The following is a 21809-nucleotide window of genomic DNA, read 5'->3' as shown; positions in this document are numbered from 1 at the left end:
TAGTCCTTGTTGTCTTCAGACTTAACTTTTTATCTGGATTGACCAATTTTAATGCTTTTTTTTCTTCTCAAAATCTGAGTAATTTTATTTAAATAAAATATAAAAATGTAAAAATAAGTTCGCTGATTTTGAGAGGCGCTAAAAGGAACCAGTTCCAAAATTAATCTGGTTCGATCTGTACCTTTTTTCGCGCCGAAAAATGGGCCCCCGCCGGGATATTCTCGCTCACAACGAACCACCCAAGCAGAAAATTTTCGAAAAAAATTTCCTCATTTTTAATTTTTGCAAGAGAAAATGCAATCAATGTCCCGTGATATTCAACCTTGGGAAAGGGCCTCAAAGTTTAATTGCTTTCTCACTATTTGAATTAATTCTAGAGGCCATAAAAAGGGCTACAGAAATCCGACGAATCGACTGACAGAGCGTGAAAGTGGCTTTTTGGTAAGTCCCGTTTTTACTAGAAAAAAAGCTATTTTGATTAGTTCCAGACGCCCCGCGGCACAATTTCGACTTTCAGACAAAATTCCATTGTCTCAAAAAAGAACAATATTTTTACTCCTTTGAAAGGGGAAATGATAAAATAGTAAAAGAAAGCAAAAATGATTCGATACGATGCAATCGTTGAGTACAGAGTAAAATTGACCTTGAAGAAGAATCCTTTCAAAACGATTATTTTAAGGCCGGAGTCTGTCTTTTTGGCCTGAGCTGTGTTCTCTTTGCTCTCGAATGTACAGGAATGGCTTACAGTATTTAAGGAGGCTTAGCTTTTGGTTAAGAGTTTTAAGAACCCCCCTCCCGTCAATAATTTTCCCCAAAAAATCGACTTTTATCGGAAAAAAAGTCCAATTTTCAAACCTCAAAGGCGATTTTGAGGGTGTTAGAGTCGAGATAGACCCCCGAAAAATGAAGCCTGAGAATGGTTTTTTGATCCGTAGAATCTATTTTCGGGGTCAAAATTTTAAAACTCCGAAAAAAGATCTTACGAAAATTGTTGACGGGGGTCCTTAAATAAGGGAGTCACTTAACAAAAATTATAAAATCTTCGAGTAATAACGAGTCCATCATTTTACTAAAGCCATGCTCAAGTATTGAACTTGTACAAAAACCAGCCGATGCCACGATACTACATGCCGCTTGGATTCGTCACTGCCTTTCTAGCGATGGCCGGAGCAATCGTCAAAATCTCCAACTCAAATAAATCGCCGCTGATTTCCAAGAAAAACGAAATCATTCTCGCCTTGATAACAGTTCTCAATTCCACCTCGCTCGTTTGGTAAGAAAACTCTCAAATTGACTGAATCAGATCCTTTTCAGCATGAATTCTTACATTCTCTTATCTGAAGAGGAGCAAAACGAAGCAGCAGTTTACCTGACGATGGAAATGATCATTGCCGGCTCCCTGGTCATGCTGATTCTCCCGTTTTTCTGCACCGAGCATCAACCTGAATACAGCCGAGCTCAAGCCGCAGCAGAAAATCAAATAGAAAACTCAACTGATCGACGATCAGAAAATATTGTCATTGACGACTGTCCGCCAAAATATGATGATTTGTTCCCCCAGCGCCCTTGAAAATTTGTTAAAATGCCGAATTAAAACATAAACTACATGACAATTTGACCTTTTTTATTTTGAAGCTTCCTTGACAAGCTCTTTTACGAGCAAATTAAGGGAATTGAGCAGTAATTCGATTTATCCAGTCAACATGATCCGCAACTTCGCAGTAAACTCTTGGAGATTCTCCACAGCCTCCCCATGAATTTACCCCAGCGAGAACATACTTAACGGATTCAATCGCACATTTCAAAAGAACAAACCTGATTTGCTCCGGTAGAATGCCTGAGAGCACAAACAAGTGGATTACCACTATCTGTTTGGCAGATGCCTGATCCTCCACCGCAAATCATGTTGTCTTAAGCGAAATCAAAGATCAGAGTGCGAAAATTAATTACCAGTAAGGGTCGAGCCAAGTTTTTCGCTACAGAAAATTCTCTCATAGAGTGGAATAAGGTCCCAGAGAAGTCGGTCAGACGAATGTCCACCTGAGGCAGTATGATCCCAGCCAGAAATGAAACAGTATCCTCCTACTGGCTTAAAATTCTTGGGAGGCAAGCATGCTGGTTTTACGTAGTCGTTGAACTGGAATGCAGTATCAGTGACCATGATGGCAATGTCATTGTTCAGTTGACGAGGAATGTTGAATTTCCCAGTCGTCTCTATTTTTAAGATTCTTTTTCGCTGGGCTCCATCAGAAACGATCCAAGAATTCGACTAGAGGAGAAATTTGTTTAAGTTAAAAATTACATTACTTTTTCAATATGCCCCGCTTGAACAGACCATCTTCTAGGATTAATTGCATTATCGACACATTGGTTTGCTGTGATCACGATTCTCGGGGCTGTGATCGTACCACCACAAAGAAAAGGTCCAACCAACTGCACTTGCCAAGGAAGTTGGCCCTTTTCTGCTCTCCGAACACTACCGAGATCGCAGACTGGACCGTACATGTCGCCCATGAATGAAACGCCTGGCGTTTGATCAGGCTTGGTTAAATATTCATTTGACTCCTAACACTTCATATAACTTACCACTTCCCATGTTGTTGGCTTAGACAAAACACCATTATGGTCTCTGAATCGAAAAAGATTCTCATTTAAAGGGGCACATTTGGGTTGCTCGAATGATAGAGGTTTTGTCGAACTTGGTCTAGGTGACGGAAGTCTACAATTCTTCGGACAATAGCCATAGTTTTGTGATCTAAAAATAATTTTTTTTGGTTAAAAAGTATCATCTACCCATTAAAAGCCTCAATAAAACACCAGTCTCCTTTTGAATCATTGTCAGGATTCGCACAGTTATTGTGATCCTGATTTCGCATCCATCTCTGAGTCGAGCGGTTTCGTGACATGTTTACTGAATTCTTCCAATTTCTAGAGAAGGAAAAATTGAAAGTTATAATTAAACAGCCTTACCTGCATTGAGTGCCTTCATTAGTATGAGAGCACTTTCCACTCGATGGTGGAGAGATCGTTGGCTGTTGATTACCGCAAAGATCGTGACTTGCACAAGCAGAATCACAGTACTCCCAGTAATCTCCTGTATTTGCGTAACTTGTGTAACACCATGGACCGTTTGAATCATTATCCGGGTTCGAACAACCTCCAGAAGCATATCTACCGTTGCACTCTTGCGGATATCTTCGGCTTGAGTCCCAAGCTAAGCATCTTTTCCCTGTATTTGACCTATCGCAAATTGGGTTATCTCTTTGTGCATAAGCGTAGTAGGAATTCACTGATAATGAAAAAATTGATAATGAAGCAAACAACTTCATTTTTTTATCTCAATCAAGGAGAAAATGAATCGTATTAAGTATCAACTCCAAATCCAGCAAATAAATAATGAAACGCCATCTGCGTCAATAGTTACATTGAGATATTCGCAGGATTCGGCTTTTAAAGAAATTTGAGATTATAAAAAAAGTACGATTTTTTCGCCGATTTCAAGATTTTTGCTATGAATGCTCATGATTTATGAGGGTTTTTATAATGAACTTAACAACTTTTGTAACTTATTTTGTCAAGGACTTTTTTATTGAAAAATGATATCACAAAGAAGAAATTTTAAGGAAACTGAGCAGTAATTCGATTTATCCAGTCAACATGATCTGCAACTTCGCAGTAGACTCCTGGAGTCTCTCCACAGCCATATCCCCACGAAGTAACCCCAACAAGAATATACTAAAAGGCAGTCGATAATCTGGTATTTCAAATAAGTAAACCTGATTTGCCCCGCTTGAATGTCTCAGGGCGCAAACGAGAGGTCCACCACTATCGCCCTGGCAAGTATCTGGACCAGCTCCTCCGCCGCAGATCATATTATCTGAATTGCAATCAAAAAGGAGAATATTGGTAAACAAAACCGGTAAGCCGGGAGCCTAGTTTTCTGCTGCAAACACTTCGGTCAAAAAGTGGAATAAGCGTCCAAAGAAGTCGATCAGACGCCTTTCCGCCTGAAGACGTATGACCCCAGCCGGAGATGATGCAGTCCCCTCCTACTGGCTTGAAATTCTTAGGAGGCAAGCAAGCAGGTTTGACGTAGTCGTTGAATTGGAAAGCTGTATCGGTGACCATGATAGAGATGTCATTGTTGAGTTGACGGGGACTATTGAATTTTCCAGTCGTCTCGATTTTAATGACTCGCTTTCGTTGGGCTTCATCGGGTAGTGACCAAGAATTTGACTAAGGAAACTCAATTTAAAGTAAAATCTCATTTGTACTTTTTCAATATGCCCGGCTTGAACCGACCATCTTCCAGGATTCATGGCATTATCGACACAGTGGTTTGCTGTGATGACAATTCTAGGGGCTGTTATTGTTCCTCCGCAAAGAAATGGTCCAACCAGCTGCACTTGCCAAGGAGTCTGCCCCTTCATTGCAGTTTTTCCATCAAGAATTTTCTGTGGAATTTCATTTGGACCAAGTGAATTGCTTGGAATTTGGTCGGGCTAGTTTAAATCATGAGTGACCTAGTAAGGTATAAACTACACTAGGGACCGAACGCAAATCGGGGGTCAAAATTTTAAATTGCTTGAAATGAAAATTTACAATAGTAAATCGACTACGGCGAACATTTTCTTCCATTACAGTCACCCCGAAAAATGTCCGGAAGACCGAGAATTCACAGCTGTTTTCACAATTTGGTCGTTTTGAGGGTGCTAGAGTTGATGCGCAATTTTAGTCCCCAAAAAAATCGAAAGATAAAATAAAAAACATTTCTAAAATTGAAAAATTTGTATAGGTTTGTAGGGGTCCCTGGGTGCGCTGGCCTTTTAAAGATTTCAAGAGTGAATATGACTCATCATCATGGCTCGAGAAAAAAAAACGACATGGCAGGATTTGATCCCGGAGCGCCCGCTTGCCAATCCATAACGCTACCGATGCGCCACGGACATCTACGTAAAACCTGAGAAACCTTATTTATAAACTAATATGGGGGCTTTTGGTTACTCGATAAAACGCTGGCACTTCCGAGTTAGTAACTCTGTAGTGGTTTTCCTACTGTTTTCGCTTCGAAATATGGGATTCTAGCGCGCGTGGTCAACGTAATTATGCTCAGTGAGCCGTAACGCGCCCAGCGCCAAGGCTACCATTCCATCATGCCTTGACAGCTCCCCTCTCTCTATTCCAGCGTTGGCGATATGGCCAACGCCGAGTTCGTACGACCAAGTCTAAGTCCGTGCCACCGATGGGTGGTGTCCTACACTATAAAAACGACTGTACCCCTATAATTTTATCATTCTTTTCCCTGACTTCACAGGTATAACATAAAATATAATATATATATTTTATTATTTTCTGCTCACACCTATCAGGGTTAATAAACATATTCGAGATTGATTCCCGTGTTCCAATTATATTCAGTATAAAACCACCATATATTTTGGTGACTGAATTAATCGGTACGCCCAACAAGAGAGATATAAAAAAGATACAAGAGATAAAACATCCGTAAATTTATCAATGACGATCCGTGAATACATACTTATTTATCATTTTTTATTCGATAAAACGGGCATTGTTTTGAATCCTTAGGCAATTTAACCCGATTTTCTCGATTAGTATGATCATAAGTTTTACTTCCGGAATAAAGTTGATATTTTTTTAATTCGAAAAACGGAATCTCATTGCTCTCAAATCCGAAAATCGAAAAAAAAAATCACCTCAACCGGAAATCAAACTGATGATCAAATCCCTGAAAACGACAACTTAAAATCAATGTGTTCTTCATGATAATTACCAATCAAATGATCGCTTATCTCAGAAGAAATCATCAAGGTCGTCATGTTCCAAATCCTGAAAGAAGAAATTCAAAGTTCCTTGATTTTAATTATCATTCCGGGAAGACTTTAGATTTGAATTCACATAGAAACTCATTCCAAAGAGGTGCCGAAATTCGTGTACGGTTCTGCTATGCAAATGAACCTCGGCCCATGGAACTGGTCAAACGGGAAATAATATTGCTCAATCTTCGAAATATTTCTCAGCGTGCTACAGAATGATCTATTCTCATTAACAGAATATAATAGGCGCTAATGATCAATCAAGAGTTTAAAGCTCAAAACATTCACAGCTCTGCTCGAAGCTCGAAAAATCGTCTTTATTGCATCTAATGATATAAAAAGAAGATATCAAAAATTATGAGACGAAGAATTAACCAAGAAATGATGAAGAAAAATGACGGACATTTCATCACAAGCGCAATACAAATTTGGTTTAAAACAATCTTGCTTAATGGACTCCGATATGCTGCTCATCAATTTTGGTTGCAGTAGAACAAGCATCCGCTCAGATGTTCCCGCTCTTCTACTTGCACCTCTTATCAAGAACCGTCAAATGTGCCACAAAAGTGTGCAAATTTCGACTCACTCATTGAGGCCACACTTCAATCTTCATCACCAAAGTAAAGCTGAACCTGCTCGTCGTTCAGAACCTCACATGTCCAATAATGTTAACGATCCCTGCTCATCAGATGTAATCAGAATGGAAAAATTGAGACTCTGGTAGAAATTATTATCTTACGTATTAACGGAAAGATGATCTATGCTCCAAAAAAGTGCCTTTCCAAATCTAAGATCTTTAGCTCTTTAAATAGGCAAATTAATAAGAGTTGATTTATAAGTGGATCTGAAAGAAGGCTATCTCAGCTCTAAGAAGCTCTTAGATAGAAACTGGACATACAAATTATGGCTACTGCTCGCAATGCCTGTCTACTCACGAGAAGTTTTTAACTCAAATATCACAAGCTATCTTTTCTCGTGATCAACTTGTTCTCCAATAATTGCACGTTGACGATTGAAAACGATACTTGCACATTGCTCACGCTAGAAATCATTAGCCAGTGCAACTGCTCAGAAGGTTTTTCGTCAATCATGGAAAGAGTCAGAACAATCACCTGCTCGTGTGATATACGCGTCTGATTACACCGCTCAAAGAACTTCGTCGCTCGCTCATAAGGACAGAATATTCGCTCAATTACCCTTAGAAAAAGTCTTCATATATCAAGTCGATTATGCACAAACTGATTGCAATTAAATATCCATTCACGAAGAAAAATATCGGCGTCATATCAGTCTGATTCGACCGCCCAAACGAAAGACTGCCTTAAGAACAGAATTTATCAAGGAAGATGACGTGGCCGAATCACAAGGGAAAGTCCTAAAAGACGAAGTTAAGAACAAGTCTAAAGTTAACTCTCATAAAGATCAACCGCTCCTTGTTGATAGAGATGAGATCATTCCTGCTCAGAAGAATGAAAATTCAAAAATTAGCTCTCATAAAGATCAATCGCTCCTTGTTGATAGAGATGAGATCATTCCTGCTCAGAAGAATGAAAATTCAAAAATTAGCTCTCATAAAGATCAATCGCTCCTTGTTGATAGAGATGAGATCATTCCTGCTCAGAAGAATAAAAAGATGTTAACGAGTCATAAAGATCATAAAGAGCCAAGTGATAGAGATGACTCAGCTCACGACAACGTTTGGAAAGATCGTCTCCGCTCACGACGATAGTGTTGTCAAGTGATTAGCTGCTCGACTAATCCGTTCAATGGTCTTAGATGTTCGCTCATAACTCGACCATATTCACAGATAGCTGCTCGACTATCTCGCTCACAAATCGTCAAGATTCACGACGTGGTGGTGCTCAGATATGCGTTCCCATTATCTAGCCACCGTTAACTCATAACTGGATTGCTCGCTCTCTCTGTAGTCTAAAGACCTGCTCACACGACATGCATGTCAATTGGTTAATTGGTTCCTCACAACTTCGGCGATTCAATGCACAACTGGAAATTGGCTCACAAGAATACTAACTCCAGCTTACTGGTAATGCTCAACCAGATCGTTATTACGAAGTTTACATGCAGGCCTCTGTGGATTTTTGTTCTCATGACCCAGCTAATGTACTTATTAATTGGCCACACGATAAGTACCTCTTTCCTGAACCTTGGTCCAGGCTTCTGCAGATGTTTGGCAATGGGTGCAGTTGCCAAAATCACACACAGAAAGTCCTTTTATGAAAAATTAGGCATTCACGATCACAAGTTCCGCTCAAAGCTTCGCTCAAATGCTTTAAATATTCTTAACAATAGGGTTACAATGCTTTAATATTCTGTTCACAAGCTTATAACAATTATCGCCCTGCTCGTTGGCTTAATTTATCCCTATTTAAATTTTCACGAACTTAATCTCACTAAAATTCTTTATGCTCACATGCCTAAAAATATTATTGGAAGCAATATCGCTCACTTGCTTCAAAGTTTATCACAAGAGAGTATTTGTAATTCACATTTGCTTTAATATTCTAATCACAAGCAAATTATTCACAATCTTACAGCTCTGTTCACAGCTCTATATCACTCATAATGTAACACTCTCCTCTTGTTGGAACTCGCTCTTAGTTCTATATGTAGTCTGCTCAGTTCTACTAGATTACTGGTACCATCACAGGTACAAATTAACGACCACCTGCTCGTGATGATCAAAAGCTCAATAATTGGCGCTCATTAACGATCTCCTGCTCGTGAAGATCATCCGCTCAAAAATAAAAAGGGGAAAGAAGTGAACAGAAAAATACCCATCACAATAGGCCCAACTCACGACTTTGACTACTTATCACTGGTCACAAATGTTCACAAGAAAAGACATCGGAATGACCTCACAACGTCCGGAAGAAACACTCGATGGCGCATTCTAGCCTTAAAAAAAATGGTTCTGAACGGAGTACTAGTTGGTCCAATACTTATTTTTAAAAGAGAAAAAATCGAAAATGACCTCTCTTCAAAATGATTTCTTCCTGCTCAACGACGCTCCTCCAAAGCGACTCATTCAACGCTTTATCATTCCTGCTCTCTTTGATGTCACTATTCCAATTCACTTCTTACCGAATTCAATTTCAAAAGAAAACTTGCAATCGCTGCTCGACTTTTTGCAAGAATTGAAAACGAAGCTAAGTCCCTTAAAGATCACTTTCACTTTGATATCAACCACCTCCAGGAATTGCTTTTTGAAAATCATGACAGTTTGCTCAACTGGATAAGTGAGACAGCAATTCTCTATCAGCTTTTGGTCGATAAAAACACTTGCATCGAATTGATGAAACAATTTCAAACAATCTATGAAAAACGATATTACACCTCAAGGATCGCTTTCAAATTTCTAGAAGCCGATTCAAAATCGTTTTCCGACCAGCTCGAATACGCGAGGACTCACATCAAAATTTTCACAAATGATCTTGCTCACAATTACTCGACTTACCGAATCAGTCATGCAGAAATTTCACATTCGGAATCTCTACAAGTCGTAAACTCCATCCAGCACAATTCTCTACCAGAAAATGTTTGGGACTTCATCGAAGAACAATAAATATTTCTACGCTCAACGGACGCTTCGCTTCAAAAATAAAAAGGGAAAATATGTAGTGGTTTTCCTACTGTTTTCGCTTCGAAATATGGGATTCTAGCGCGCGTGGTCAACGTAATTATGCTCAGTGAGCCGTAACGCGCCCAGCGCCAAGGCTACCATTCCATCATGCCTTGACAGCTCCTCTCTCTATTCCAGCGTTGGCGATATGGCCAACGCCGAGTTCGTACGACCAAGTCTAAGTCCGTGCCACCGATGGGTGGTGTCCTACACTATAAAAACGACTGTACCCCTATAATTTTATCATTCTTTTCCCTGACTTCACAGGTATAACATAAAATATAATATATATATTTTATTATTTTCTGCTCACACCTATCAGGGTTAATAAACATATTCGAGATTGATTCCCGTGTTCCAATTATATTCAGTATAAAACCACCATAACTCGATGATACAATGGCGCAGCAAAAAAAATTTTAATCGGTAAAATGATGGCACCCTTGTAAACCTTAGCCGGCAAGGGTACATCATCTGTGGATCAGGTCAAAGAATAAGCTCATAAAAAGGCAAGAAATTGTAGGGCTATTTATCGAATCATGCGATTGAATTTTGTAAACATATTTATGATAACCTTATCAAGAAAAATATGAAAAAAATTTTGGAAAAATTAAGGAAAGGGGTCCAAAAATCGATTTTTTTTTTGCAATCAAACCTAATCAAACCTAGACGACCATTTTAAAAGCTCAAAAATGATTTTTTCGATTCGAAAAAAGTTTAAGCAAGATAAGGAATCCAAATGAAGAAAAATAAATTATAAAACCTAAATAAATTATAAATTATATAATAAATTATATAAACCATAATAAAGCGTAAAATTTGAATTTTTTGTAATTTCAGCCCGAATGGGTGTGGGTGGGGTTGGGGACATAACTGAGATTGATCACCTCAGAGTCCGACGCCGATCTCAAGCCCCTTAAATTAAATAATCAAGGAACGGGGCTGAGACGGCCCGAAGGGCCGTCAAGCCCTTAAATTAAATAATCAAGGAACGGGGCTGAGACGGCCCGAAGGGCCGTCAAGCCCTTAAATTAAATAATCAAGGAATGGGGCTGAGACGGCCCGAAGGGCCGTCAAGCCCTTAAATTAAATAATCAAGGAACGGGGCTGAGACGGCCCGAAGGGCCGTCAAGCCCTTAAATTAAATAATCAAGGAACGGGGCTGAGACGGCCCGAAGGGCCGTCAAGCCCTTAAATTAAATAATCAAGGAACGGGGCTGAGACGGCCCGAAGGGCCGTCAAGCCCCTTAAATTAAATAATCAAGGAACGGGGCTGAGACGGCCCGAAGGGCCGTCAAGCCCCTTAAATTAAATAATCAAGGAACGGGGCTGAGACGGCCCGAAGGGCCGTCAAGCCCCTTAAATTAAATAATCAAGGAACGGGGCTGAGACGGCCCGAAGGGCCGTCAAGCCCCTTAAATTAAATAATCAAGGAACGGGGCTGAGACGGCCCGAAGGGCCGTCAAGCCCCTTAAATTAAATAATCAAGGAACGGGGCTGAGACGGCCCGAAGGGCCGTCAAGCCCCTTAAATTAAATAATCAAGGAACGGGTCTGAGACGGCCCGAAGGGCCGTCAAGCCCCTTAAATTAAATAATCAAGGAACGGGGCTGAGACGGCCGGAAGACGCCGGAAAGAAGAAAAAATTTTGAGCAGAAAAAATTGTCGACCTCCCCTTTAAGTCCAATTCCGAGATTTATATTTTCAGTTGTTATAGCCTTAATTGCCTTAATTTTTTTTTCTTCTTTATACGATAGAAATTGTTTTTTTTGGGGTGTTCGCCCTTAATTATCATTAAAAAATACTGAACTAAAGATCTTTATGAAATGCACAATGCAAAATTTGAATTTTCGGAGCCAATTTTTGTCAAATTTTCTATGGGAAGAAAATAATTTTCTGAATAAAAGTTCCTCCCCGTGATCTAATCTACCAAAAAAGCTGAAAAATTATGAAAATTTTGCCTCTTTTCATCTTGATGAAAATCAATCAATCATTTGACGTTTCAGAAGTCGAGATTGACGTCGAAGAACCCGAAATTGACATGGCAGAAGTCATGGTTGAAATCGGTGAAGCCAGGATTAAACTAAATTCATACCCATGCAAAATGGGACTTACGACCAAGATCTAATGGTTTAGTTAGTATCTGATGGGGTCGGTTAATGTTGGTAGAGTTGGTTCGAATCCTGCCTGAACACTTTTTTTTTAATTTTCTATTGGTGGAAGCGCGGGCTCGCTCGCAGTGAAAACTCGAAACGCGTCGCGGCAAAAGCTTCTCGCCCCGGAGCGCCACCATCAGAGTAAGACTGCGCGCTTGAAAGTGGTTCGTTCCTGAAATTTTAATTCTTTCCAAAGGTCAATATCTCGGAAACGGAAGGGATTTGGAAAAATTGAGAACGCAGTTCAATTTCTCTGGTTTCAATACCCCTTTTTTCATTCATAACTCTCAGAACTAAATTTTGGTCCGATTTGCGTTCGGTCCCTAAACTACACTTACGACTTGCCAAACTGTTGGTTTTCTCGCAACACCGTTGCCATCTCTGAATTTAAACGCACCTTCGTTCAGTGGCGAACATTTCAGCGGGCGGCCTGTTACCGGAGGTCTTGGTGGTGGTGTTGTTGATCCACAATTTTTCGGACAATAGTCATAGTTTGGCGATCTGAAGTGTACTTATTTTGGTTTTGCTTTAATTTTACCCTCTCGGAGCATCAATAAAGCACCAATCTCCCTTTGGATCGTTGTCCGGATTAGCACAGTTATTATTATCCTGATTTCGCATCCATCTTTGAGTCGATCTTTTTCGTGACATATTCACTGATTTTTTCCAATTTCTAGAAAATAAGTGAATATTGATTCTTCGTCCTTGTTTAACCTGCATTGAGCCCCAGAATTTGTTTGAGAGCATTTGTCATCAAAAGTTGGAGGAAGTGGTGGAGGTTTATTGCCACAAAGATCATGGTTCGCACATGTAGGATCACAGTACTCCCAGTAATCTCCGGTATTTGCATAACTTGTATAGCACCAAGGACCATTCGAATCATGATCTGGATTTGCGCAGCCTCCAGCAGCATATCTTCCATTACACTGTTGCGGATATCTTCGGCTTGAATCCCAAGCAAGACATCTTTTTCCACTCTTCGACCTATCACAGACCGCATCATTTCTCTGTCCGTAACCGTAGTAACAAGTTACTGTTGGTGAAAAAACTAGTAATGATGCTAACAACTTCATCTTTAATTTTGATCTGAGGAGGGAAGAATCTAGTAAGTACCAATACCGTATCGAGTAAACAAACAACATTGCGGAGTCGCCTTGGTCAACAATCACATTGAGATATTCTCATTAGAGATCTGCTATTAATTATACTATATTGTCAGGTGAAATTATGATCAGGAGAGAAATTAAGGGTATTGAGAACTAATTTCATTTATCCAATTAAGATAATCCGCCACTTCGGCGTAGATTCCGGGAGTTTTTCCACAGCCGATTCCCCAGGATGTCACTCCAGCGAGAACGTACTGAATTTTTAATGACAGTCAATTCTTTCAGATCTCGTACCTGATTTTCCCCGTTGTTATCTCTCAAAGCACAAACAAGAGGTCCTCCCTTATCTCCCTTACACGTATCTGGGCCAGAACCGCCGCCGCAGATCATATGATCTTAATTGAACTCAAAGAAGATTTTTTTTTGAAAAAATCTTACCAGTGATGGAATACCCACGTAACTTTCTTCTGCAAACGCTTCGGTCAAAAAGCGGTATGAGCGTCCAAAGAAGTCGACTTGACGACCTTCCAACATCGGTTGTTTTGCCCCAGCCAGAGATGATACAGTCTCCTCCGACTGGCTTGAAGTTTTTCGGGGGCAAGCACGCTGGTTTAACGAAGTCATTGAACTGGAAAGGCTCATCGGTCACCATGATGGGCCATCATTGATGGCGATGTCATTGTCATGAGTGCGAGCATTGTATTTACCAGTCGTGATGATTTTAGCGACACGTCTTATCTGGCCTTCATTTTGCGAACGAAATGCCGACTTAAATGATACTAATGAGAAGCTACTAGTAAAATTCTTACTTTATGAATATGCCCGGCTTTAACGCGCCACCTTTCAGGATTCGGTGACTTTAGACAATGTTCTGCCGTGATGACGATTCTCGAAGAAATAATCGTCCCACCACAGCCGGCAGGTCCAATCAACTGAACTTGCCAAGGAATCAGCCCCATCATTGCGCTTCTCCCATCAAGAACATCCTGTTGCGGCACGGAAGTATTTAACGAGTTGCTTGGGACTTGATCAGGCTAAAGAATTGATTTAAATTTTTGACTTTCATTGAAGAAATCTTACGACATCCCATTTTGTTGGTCGTCTTATAGCACCAAGACCATCTCTGAATTGAAAAAGACTTTCGGTCCTTGGCCGACAAACTGGCTTTTCAGAAGGTTGTCTTGCGGGTCGTGCGACTTGTACAACTGTTGTCATGGGTGGTTGTTCCGTTGATCCACACTTCTCTGCGCAAAAGCCCGGCGGAGCATCAACATAGCACCAATCTCCTCCAGAATCCTTGTCAGGATTTCCACAGTAGTTGTTATCATGTGCCTGCATCCATCGCCTTGTGAGCTCATTTTTCTCCATGTTGACTGAATTTTTCCAATTTCTGAAAATCTTTTTAATTGCAATTCTTATGATTTTTGTCAACCTGCATCGTTCCATCCTTAGTATGGGTACATTTTTGAGGAACATTTTTGGCACAAGGATCATGATTTTCACACGCCCGATCACAATGCTCCCAGTATTTACCAGAAGAAGCGTTACTTGTGTAGCACCATGAACCTCTTGGATCATTATCTGGATTTCCGCATCCCCCAGCAGGGTATGTTCCATCAGGGCACTTTATTGGCGAACGACGGCTCGAATCCCAAGCTAAGCATCGTTTTCCTGAGCTTGACTTGTCGCAAACTGCATCATTTCTCTGACTTGTATCGCCATAACCATAATAGGCACAGCTCACTGGTGAAAAGACAACTGCGAGTGAAGAAAGCAACTTCATTTTGATGATTATCTAGAGAAAAGCGGAAGCTTTAATACGGTCTTAATCCCCCTAGCAAGCAAATAAATGGGTTGGTTAAAAATAACTTCGACAGATTCTCAAGAAGAATCTTGGGTTCCATTTCCGGCCGTCTTAGGCTCATTTATTATTCTGAAAAATACAAATAAAATCAAATTTATTACTTATGGCTTTGTTCAATAAGAATCTTTCGGTCAAACATCAGGTCGTAAAGGTTTATTTATTACCGAAAGGTATTCGAAAAATGAAAATCTTCTTGTAGATCGGTGTTTTTTAAAGAAAATCGAATGATTATTAAAAAGGACTTCGAAATATTCACAAAAGAAAATTTGACAAAACATCATCTTATTATTTCTTATTTATTTTGTATTCATCTCATGCATTCAAGGGTATTCTGAAATGATTTGATGAATCCAATCGATATAATCTGCGACTTCGGTATAGACCCCAGGAGTATTTCCACAACCGTTGCCGAAGGATGTTATTCCAACGAGAGTATACTTGGAAAATATAAAAAGAAAAATAATTTTGTCAAACCTGTTTCTCCCCACTAGAATGTCGAAGAGCGCATACAAGGGGCCCTCCACTATCACCTTGGCATGTGTCAGGGCCAGATCCTCCGCCACAGATCATATTACCTGAAATTAAAGAATACATCTTTGTGCTAGTCTTACCTGTAAGTCGTTCCCGAAGCTGTCGACCGCAGACATTTCTAGGAATAAGCGGTACAAGCGTCCAAAGAAGCTCGTTTGAAGACCGCCCCCTGTAAGACGTATGCCCCCAGCCGGAAATTATGCATTCTCCGCCAATCGGTTTGAAATTCTTTGGCGGGAGACATGCGGGTTTCACAAGATGATTGAATTGAAATGGTTCGTCGGTAACCATGATGGCGATATCGTTGTTGTGTTTTCGAGGGGAGTTGTAATTTCCAGTGTTGAGGATTTTAATAACTGCTCTTTTTTGGGCACCCGATCCCCTCGAATTCTAGAGAGTAAAATAAATCTATTTTATCTGAGTTTTTTCTTACTTTTTGGACATGACCCGCTTGAACCATCCACCGTCTTGGATCCATCGCGTTTTCGAGACAATGCTGGGCAGTTACGACGATTCTCGGTGCAACGATCGTTCCACCGCACGCTGATCTGCCAATGAGCTGGACTTGCCAAGGAATTTGCCCAACAGTTGCTTCGTTGCCCTCTGTTTTTGTTTATTTGAGAATTATCAAAAGAATCATACCTAAGATTCTCAAGGCTTTACGTGGTTCAGAACGGAAACGATCATCTCGACTTTGACCAGGAATTTCATCGGGCTAAAATAACAAAAATATCAATTCCGAACTGAAAATTAACTTGTTCCCAAACATCGGGTCGTCTTTCTTTTCCATCATTGTCGCGAAAGTAAAAAGGATCATCATTCATTGGTGCGCAAATTGGCTTATTATTCGTTGAAGAAACTCGTACTGGGGCTAATCTTTCTGGTGATCGTCTTGTTGTTGTTGCTGTCGTTTGTCTTCTTGTCGTCCATCTGAATGGTGTTTGTCGCGTTGGAGTTTTTCTGCTTGTGGTCGAAGTTGTTGTCGCCACAAATCTTGATCCGCAATCACTAGGGCAGTACAGGGCTGGCAAATTAGGGTCCTAACAGCCGCACTACCAAAAAATTGTTAGGGTTCTAACTAAAAATTAGTGCGAATTAGTGTGGCATCCCCGTCCTACCCGTCCTATTTTTTCCTTGACATTTTTTCGTCTATTAGGACTGAATCGCCGCCCTAACCGTACTAATTATGAGGCTCTTTTTCATCATCCAATCGGCGCGCGCCTCCCACCAGGCGCGGAGGACAAATTGGTGGAAGATTGAAAAAAGAATGGAGCTGATTGGATGAGAAAACGAATGACCCGCCATGATTGGCGGACCAATAAGCGCGCGCCTCTTTAAGGACGATTTTAGTGCGGCTTTTTCCAACTCGTACTACTCGCACTAAAAAGTTATAAAATGAGAGTTAGGGTTCTAACTCAAATTAGTGCGGCTGGCGGGACCCTAATTTGTCAGCCCTGGGGCAGTATCCGAAATTGTTAGAGCCAAATGAAGATTCAGCAAAACACCAAGCGCCCTTTGGATCATCATCCGGATTCGCGCAAAAATTATTGTTCTGACCCCTCATCCAACTTCGAGTTGATTCTTGAGTAGACATATAAATTGACTTCTGCCAATTTCTACATCTTCTTCCGTCAATTGTCTCGGAGCATCTTCGTTCAGCAAAAGCTGGTCTACTTGTAGTAGTAATAGTTGTTGATGGTGTTGGTGTTGTCGTCCAGACTGTAGGTCTTGTCCATCTTCGTGTGGTTTGCCTTGTTGGCTGGATATTGTCTGATTGACAGGTTTGTGCGCAGTAGCCATAGTTGTCCGTGCTCGAAAAGGCAGATCTTCGAGGTGCATCCGTGAAGCACCAATTTCCTTTGGTATCATTATCGGGATTCGCGCAAAAATTATTGTCCTGAGTACGCATCCACCTTTGAGTTGCTGGTCGATCAGACATATTCACGGATTCACTCCAATTTCTTGAGAACAAACTAGGGATTTATAACGAAAAATGTTAGATTACCTGCATGGAATTCCATCGATAGTCACAGTGCATTTTCCGTCATTTTCTGAGGGAATTTGAGTAGGTTGAAGATTATTTTGGGGTCTTTGCGCGCAAACATCATGTCTTACGCAAATTTGGTGGCAGTATTCCCAATTATCTTTCGTCGCAAAACTCGTGTAGCACCAAGGGCCTCTCGGATCATTATCCGGATTTGCGCACCCCGCAGAAGCAACTCTTCCGAATCCGCATTTCACTGTTGGATCAAGACGTTGAGACTCCCAAGAAAGGCAATTTTTTCCTGACACTGTTTTTTCGCAGTTGTCTGCATTTCTCTGCTCAAAAGATCCATATCCGAAGGACTGACAAAATTTTGAAATTAAAGCTAAAGAAGTTATCAATCTCATTTTCTATGAATGACGATGCTTGAAATGGACTCGTATTGTAAATACTGCCTAGAAGTAAATAAACAAAAATTATTCTCCTTATTCAACTTTGAAATTTTCGATGAAAAGATAACCTTCTCATACAAAATGACTCCTGAAAAACCTTGAGTGTTGGAATATTGAGTCAAATAAAAATCATGAGCTACATTAAAAAAACTGAGTGTGACAGCTTATTGCCGTTGGAAACAATAACAAAACAAGGGATTCGTTGAACCTGGCTAAATTGGCGAATAATGAAGAAAATTTAAACAAGACATCCGGGGGTGGCGCTATTCGGCGCGTCTTCCGTCGCTCATGAAACCTCATTGCAACCGCGGCGACGTAAAGCAAACACGAGAAATGATTATAAACATCCTCACGCTGCTGCTTCACGTAAGTATAAGAGAACACGTATAGATGGCCTCCAAAGTCGAAAAAGGATGATCAGTAAAATTTTTTTATTTCAAAAACTTCCAGCAAGAATACCGAAATCACCGCGGCTAGAAAGAGACTCCAGTAGCATTCTCTTGAGGTATCGCATTTTGACTTGCTTCAGATGATCTTCAAATTCTTTCATTCTGAAATTATGATCTTAAACAGATTTTCAAATACTTATTTACTTGTCAGTTTCCTCGGAAGAATACGCGGTGAAAATAAGCAAAAAATACTTCAGCCTCATTTTTGAATCATTTTCGTCTATTTGGTACATTTATAAAGCAGCACCATGTCAATTTTTAATCTTTTTGCTTTATAAGAAGAAGCACCTTATTTTAATAAATCCACGTTTCGCATCAGCCTTCGTTAATTTTCCATGAATAGGCAAATCATCATTTTTGATGGATCAATTTATTATTCCTTTCATTAATAATTTTGATTATGTCTGAAATTCCGACACTTATTTAATCATTATTCAGGCGGTGCATGGTTATCATGAAGTTTTTCCAATGCGATTGCTCCCCGAAACAGAATTTATCGACCAGGAGCATTCAAGTCTCAAGAAATCGTCCTCTTCGGAAAAATCCTCTCCAATCGACTCAATCTGGCTTTTTGAAAAGACGATCAATGGTAAAACATACTATGATGGGACGAAAAAGGATCCAGGGCCAAGTTCTGGGGCCTTCAGATTTGATTTCATGGAGAAGAAAACAGAAAAATTCTTTGATAAAATTTGGATTTGCAAATCTAAAACAGCGATTACCCGTTGGGCGGTTATGACTCGCAAGTGTGCAGATACGAAAGAATGGAACATCGTCACCACGGGTTTTGTATCGAGAAGTTCTGTTGAAAAGAGATCCAAAAAGGTCTTCATCGCGACAAATAATGGAGAAGATATGCCGTATGGAACCAGGATTTCAGAAAGAAAACCTTGTTGCTCTCAAAATGATGTAAATTTTACCTACGAGCCTTGCTGCCATTACAGGCATTATCCAAGACCACTTTATTTGCCAGTTATTGAACCGCTTGAATCGAAGAAAATTGCATCAGATTGGTCTCCCTGGAGCCGTTGCTCGACCTCTTGCGGTGGTGGTTCCCAGACCCGCTCTAGAAAATGCATTGACGGTGCGAAATGTACCACAACTGAGAAGCAATATTGCGAAGAAAAAGTATGTCCTCTTCAATGGTCAGAATGGTCAAATTGGTCCTCGTGCCCTACGGTTTTATGTTCGAAGGAGGGAAAGACACCGATGATAACAAAGATGAGCTACAGGGAGAGACAGTGCTCTGGTGGTGATTGTACAAGTGACAAGATGAAACAAGCTAAGCCGTGTGTTTGTGTGGAAAGTCAATGGTCTGATTGGTCGAGATGCTCAGAAAAGATTTCCAAAATAATTACCATAATGATGTTTTTAGTTTTATCTTTCGGTACTCTTTCATTATGAGAGCAACCGATTAAGATATTAAAAATTTTATTGTCAAGTAACCTTCTGGCCCGTATAAACTTTGATCAATCATCAAAATAATCGAAATCTTAAAAAGTTAGTTGCGGTACCGGCCTCCGCGAGCGTCGTCAAACCCCTTGTCCCTATTCTCATGGCTGCGTTATGAAACAAACTTGTCAAAGCGACCCTTGTCCAACATTCGCAAGAAACGCACAGGTCCACGTAAGTGATGATTACTTTGATAAAATGGAGGTAGGATGGGCTTGGGGTCCGTGGGGACCTTGGAATCCTTGCTCGAAGACCTGCGATGTCGGATTGACTTGGAGGACGAAAGTTTGCAAAGTTGGCGCTTGTGCTAAGGGCGTTGGGGCTAGAGAAGTCAAGACTTGCCAAGACAGATATTGTGATGAATGGACAGCGTGGGGCGAGTGGACAAGCTGCAGCGCGACTTGCGGAGGAGGAATTCGCTCTCGACAGCGATTTTGCGACGGGGGTATTGCTGGACACAAGGGTTGCCAAGGCTCGAAATTTGACAAGGAAGAATGTCGGAAGCAGAAATGCCCGGTGAATGGAGAGAAAAGTGACGGTAAGCTTGTTCCTTCTTTCAGAACGCCTTTTAGTCTTCGTCCATTTGAGCAGAGTTGCGTGGATTATCATAATTTCTTCCGAGCTCTCCATAATCAGGTTTGGGAGATGTTGCTTGGGCCATTTATAAATTGATTCAAGGCGCCTCTTTTATGGGATCCAAGTCTTCAAGAATCCGCTCAAAAGTGGGCCAACTATCTTACCAAAGCCGCGCCAACTCATCCTCTCGAGCTCGCAGACGGATTCAAAGCAACTGATCACTGGCCTCACTCAGATCAAGATGGAGAGTTTCGAGGAAAGGGAATCGGCGAAAACATTGCCTGGGATTTCAGCGCTCAGGGAAGCCCGTGCGATGAAAGCGTCTACAGATGGTACGCCGAGTACTTTTATTTTAACGAAAACAACCCGATGGTCTCCAGAAGAAAAAATCAACCAGTTGGACATTTGACACAAATGATGTGGACATCTACGGAAGCTGTTGGTTGCGCTAAGGCGGATGTTTTTGTTCCAAACAAAGCGGGGTATTCTGGTGATGGAATGATTTCGACTTATACTGTTTGTCATTACACGCCGCAGGGGAATATTATTGGACTGGAATTGGAGAATTGGAAGACGAAGGATGAGAAATTGTGTAGCACTTTCGATGGAATAACTGGAAAATCAGGTGAGTTTCGAGATCTTTCTGTTACAAGCGTACCATAATGGCTTGATTTTAATAAACAAAAACAATTTTTTTAACCATAGATTAAACGATCCAAAATAAATAGCCTCTAAGACTTGTATTTCGATAAGCTCACCTTGACCTCTAACTATTAATGTGATAATTATATTACAAATCAGTAATAATTTAATAAATAAGATTGCGGAGAATCTGGCGCTTGCATGGGTCTCACCGCCGAATCAGAATGCGGATGCTCCTATCTGATGGGCACAAAACTACCTCGCTGCACCGGCCACTGTATTGTCCAATGCTGGAACGTCTGGGGCACCAGAAACTTCTGGCCGCAAGAATGCATGGGAACAAACTCGTGCACTTGTGATAAAAACGGCGCTGTTTGTACATGAACGCTTCCTATCATTGCTCTTGACGTTTTTGTTGTTTCAAATAAACACTGTATAAATATTTATCTCTTTTGGATTTTTTATTGAGCAGAAATGGATTCGGAAAGATTGATTTTGCGGATCTGCTCGAGATTCTGACTTCGTGTCTTTTTGTAATCAACGATTGGCGCAGGGTAGTCAATCCCAACTTGAACCTACAGTAATGAAGAAAAAGGAGAGCGTAAAAATCATACCCGAGCGTGTCGTTGAGTATTTTCTGGAGCTTCCCAGGGACAGAAAAGATATTTCAAAGGCATGTTTTTCAATTCAGGGCCTCAAAAATCGTTATGGTTTTTCAATATTTTTTTACTTACAGTATTTTCTCGTGAAATGGCCTTCGGGGTCCCATCGTCTGGCAAATTTCACCGGATCAAGTGTACTCTCACTGATTTTCTCCTTGAATGCGCTCCCAGTGCACTAATGAGAGTGAATACGGCACCTGCTTTGTTGCTACTTACCCACATCCAGCAGCCAGCATTCATAGCATAATCTCCATCAATTTGATGCTCTTCAAACACTACATACAAAGAGTCTCATAAACCGATTTCATGCCTCAGTGAAGCTTGCAATTACTTGTATAACTTTTCCAATTATCTTTTCTTTACTTACTTTGTTGCCCATGCTCCCAGTTTAGCCATAATTGTCCGTTTGTGAGAAACGAAGCTACGGCCCAGCGGTTTATGTGGTGGATAAATCCCTCC

General features: G+C 40.7%; 8 protein-coding genes across 9 annotated transcripts; 2 read left to right on the top strand and 6 right to left on the bottom strand.

The window, feature by feature from the left end:
• The first annotated feature begins 234 nt into the window (after nucleotides 1-234).
• Nucleotides 235-1603, top strand: LOC145703707 (uncharacterized). 2 transcript variants are annotated; one of them, XM_081781096.1, is made up of 5 exons: nucleotides 235-328; nucleotides 392-441; nucleotides 680-734; nucleotides 1087-1273; nucleotides 1315-1603. In XM_081781096.1, exons 1-5 carry the CDS (start codon nucleotides 295-297, stop codon nucleotides 1568-1570), a joined length of 582 nt encoding a protein of 193 aa, XP_081637222.1. In that variant the 5' UTR covers nucleotides 235-294; the 3' UTR covers nucleotides 1571-1603. The 2 variants fall into 2 exon arrangements, with proteins under 2 accessions (XP_081637222.1, XP_081637223.1); XM_081781097.1 differs by lacking the exons at nucleotides 235-328; nucleotides 392-441 and adding an exon at nucleotides 481-632.
• Nucleotides 1604-1664: 61 nt separating this feature from the next.
• Nucleotides 1665-3329, bottom strand: LOC145705898 (plasminogen-like). The gene is made up of 7 exons (XM_081783397.1): nucleotides 2971-3329; nucleotides 2794-2928; nucleotides 2587-2629; nucleotides 2308-2541; nucleotides 1951-2269; nucleotides 1816-1910; nucleotides 1665-1778 (listed from the first exon to the last, which is right to left on the bottom strand). The coding sequence occupies exons 1-7, from the start codon at nucleotides 3327-3329 to the stop codon at nucleotides 1665-1667; spliced, it is 1299 nt and encodes a 432-aa protein (XP_081639523.1).
• Nucleotides 3330-3575: 246 nt separating this feature from the next.
• LOC145705894 (plasminogen-like) lies at nucleotides 3576-12705 on the bottom strand. Its single transcript, XM_081783393.1, has 7 exons — nucleotides 12347-12705; nucleotides 12171-12305; nucleotides 11971-12133; nucleotides 4275-4502; nucleotides 3918-4236; nucleotides 3777-3877; nucleotides 3576-3735 (listed from the first exon to the last, which is right to left on the bottom strand). Exons 1-7 carry the CDS (start codon nucleotides 12703-12705, stop codon nucleotides 3619-3621), a joined length of 1422 nt encoding a protein of 473 aa, XP_081639519.1. The 3' UTR covers nucleotides 3576-3618.
• A 521-nt stretch (nucleotides 12706-13226) lies between these two features.
• On the bottom strand, nucleotides 13227-13989 carry LOC145704120 (trypsin beta-like). The gene is made up of 3 exons (XM_081781556.1): nucleotides 13819-13989; nucleotides 13548-13772; nucleotides 13227-13506 (listed from the first exon to the last, which is right to left on the bottom strand). Exons 1-3 carry the CDS (start codon nucleotides 13951-13953, stop codon nucleotides 13384-13386), a joined length of 483 nt encoding a protein of 160 aa, XP_081637682.1. The 5' UTR covers nucleotides 13954-13989; the 3' UTR covers nucleotides 13227-13383.
• A 933-nt stretch (nucleotides 13990-14922) lies between these two features.
• On the bottom strand, nucleotides 14923-16146 carry LOC145705845 (transmembrane protease serine 3-like). Its single transcript, XM_081783342.1, has 6 exons — nucleotides 15889-16146; nucleotides 15776-15848; nucleotides 15567-15736; nucleotides 15214-15523; nucleotides 15077-15177; nucleotides 14923-15039 (listed from the first exon to the last, which is right to left on the bottom strand). The coding sequence occupies exons 1-6, from the start codon at nucleotides 15955-15957 to the stop codon at nucleotides 14923-14925; spliced, it is 840 nt and encodes a 279-aa protein (XP_081639468.1). The 5' UTR covers nucleotides 15958-16146.
• A 407-nt stretch (nucleotides 16147-16553) lies between these two features.
• Nucleotides 16554-17524, bottom strand: LOC145705844 (plasminogen-like). The gene is made up of 2 exons (XM_081783341.1): nucleotides 17139-17524; nucleotides 16554-17094 (listed from the first exon to the last, which is right to left on the bottom strand). The coding sequence occupies exons 1-2, from the start codon at nucleotides 17522-17524 to the stop codon at nucleotides 16554-16556; spliced, it is 927 nt and encodes a 308-aa protein (XP_081639467.1).
• Nucleotides 17525-17894: 370 nt separating this feature from the next.
• Nucleotides 17895-21128, top strand: LOC145705839 (uncharacterized). Its single transcript, XM_081783335.1, has 5 exons — nucleotides 17895-17935; nucleotides 18457-19405; nucleotides 19520-20106; nucleotides 20149-20671; nucleotides 20867-21128. The coding sequence occupies exons 1-5, from the start codon at nucleotides 17903-17905 to the stop codon at nucleotides 21070-21072; spliced, it is 2298 nt and encodes a 765-aa protein (XP_081639461.1). The 5' UTR covers nucleotides 17895-17902; the 3' UTR covers nucleotides 21073-21128.
• Nucleotides 21129-21137: 9 nt separating this feature from the next.
• Nucleotides 21138-21809, bottom strand: LOC145703465 (cryptochrome-2-like). The gene is made up of 5 exons (XM_081780825.1): nucleotides 21718-21809; nucleotides 21567-21625; nucleotides 21423-21525; nucleotides 21303-21382; nucleotides 21138-21263 (listed from the first exon to the last, which is right to left on the bottom strand). Coding segments are annotated over exons 1-5 (357 nt in total). The 5' UTR covers nucleotides 21719-21809; the 3' UTR covers nucleotides 21138-21149.

Source organism: Oikopleura dioica, chromosome PAR (assembly GCF_907165135.1).
Source record: "Oikopleura dioica chromosome PAR, OKI2018_I68_1.0, whole genome shotgun sequence".
NCBI lineage: Eukaryota > Metazoa > Chordata > Appendicularia > Copelata > Oikopleuridae > Oikopleura > Oikopleura dioica.
Note: the sequence above shows the minus strand (reverse complement) of the source record. Positions and strands in the feature narration are given on the sequence as shown.

Excerpts from the sequence above, each read along its gene's own strand:
- LOC145705839 (XM_081783335.1), top strand. The coding sequence starts at position 17,903 with ATGATTATAAACATCCTCACGCTGCTGCTTCAC. Across the intron at positions 17,936-18,456 it reads TCCTCACGCTGCTGCTTCAC|GCGGTGCATGGTTATCATGA; the intron begins GTAAGTATAAGA and ends ATCATTATTCAG. Across the intron at positions 19,406-19,519 it reads GTTTTTAGTTTTATCTTTCG|TTAGTTGCGGTACCGGCCTC; the intron begins GTACTCTTTCAT and ends AATCTTAAAAAG.
- LOC145705898 (XM_081783397.1), bottom strand. The coding sequence starts at position 3,329 with ATGAAGTTGTTTGCTTCATTATCAATTTTTTCATTATCAGTGAATTCC. Across the intron at positions 2,542-2,586 it reads AGCCAACAACATGGGAAGTG|CCTGATCAAACGCCAGGCGT; the intron begins GTAAGTTATATG and ends TATTTAACCAAG. Across the intron at positions 1,911-1,950 it reads ACTTGGCTCGACCCTTACTG|ACAACATGATTTGCGGTGGA; the intron begins GTAATTAATTTT and ends ATTTCGCTTAAG.
- LOC145703707 (XM_081781096.1), top strand. The coding sequence starts at position 295 with ATGCAATCAATGTCCCGTGATATTCAACCTTGGG. Across the intron at positions 329-391 it reads CCGTGATATTCAACCTTGGG|GCTACAGAAATCCGACGAAT; the intron begins AAAGGGCCTCAA and ends GCCATAAAAAGG. Across the intron at positions 1,274-1,314 it reads AATTCCACCTCGCTCGTTTG|CATGAATTCTTACATTCTCT; the intron begins GTAAGAAAACTC and ends GATCCTTTTCAG.
- LOC145705894 (XM_081783393.1), bottom strand. The coding sequence starts at position 12,705 with ATGAAGTTGTTAGCATCATTACTAGTTTTTTCACCAACAGTAACTTGT. Across the intron at positions 12,134-12,170 it reads TTTATTGATGCTCCGAGAGG|ATCGCCAAACTATGACTATT; the intron begins GTAAAATTAAAG and ends AGTACACTTCAG. Across the intron at positions 3,736-3,776 it reads ATTCAAGCGGGGCAAATCAG|TATATTCTTGTTGGGGTTAC; the intron begins GTTTACTTATTT and ends ACTGCCTTTTAG.
- LOC145704120 (XM_081781556.1), bottom strand. The coding sequence starts at position 13,953 with ATGACAACAGTTGTACAAGTCGCACGACCCGCAAGACAACCTTCTGAA. Across the intron at positions 13,773-13,818 it reads GACCAACAAAATGGGATGTC|CCTGATCAAGTCCCAAGCAA; the intron begins GTAAGATTTCTT and ends TCAATTCTTTAG. Across the intron at positions 13,507-13,547 it reads AAGCCGGGCATATTCATAAA|TCGGCATTTCGTTCGCAAAA; the intron begins GTAAGAATTTTA and ends GTATCATTTAAG.
- LOC145705845 (XM_081783342.1), bottom strand. The coding sequence starts at position 15,957 with ATGAATGATGATCCTTTTTACTTTCGCGACAATGATGGAAAAGAAAGA. Across the intron at positions 15,178-15,213 it reads GCTTCGGGAACGACTTACAG|GTAATATGATCTGTGGCGGA; the intron begins GTAAGACTAGCA and ends CTTTAATTTCAG. Across the intron at positions 15,040-15,076 it reads ATTCTAGTGGGGAGAAACAG|TATACTCTCGTTGGAATAAC; the intron begins GTTTGACAAAAT and ends ATATTTTCCAAG.
- LOC145705844 (XM_081783341.1), bottom strand. The coding sequence starts at position 17,524 with ATGAGATTGATAACTTCTTTAGCTTTAATTTCAAAATTTTGTCAGTCC. Across the intron at positions 17,095-17,138 it reads ATCGATGGAATTCCATGCAG|AAATTGGAGTGAATCCGTGA; the intron begins GTAATCTAACAT and ends TTTGTTCTCAAG.
- LOC145703465 (XM_081780825.1), bottom strand. Across the intron at positions 21,383-21,422 it reads CCATTTCACGAGAAAATACT|GCCCTGAATTGAAAAACATG; the intron begins GTAAGTAAAAAA and ends ACGATTTTTGAG. Across the intron at positions 21,264-21,302 it reads ATACTCAACGACACGCTCGG|GTTCAAGTTGGGATTGACTA; the intron begins GTATGATTTTTA and ends TCATTACTGTAG.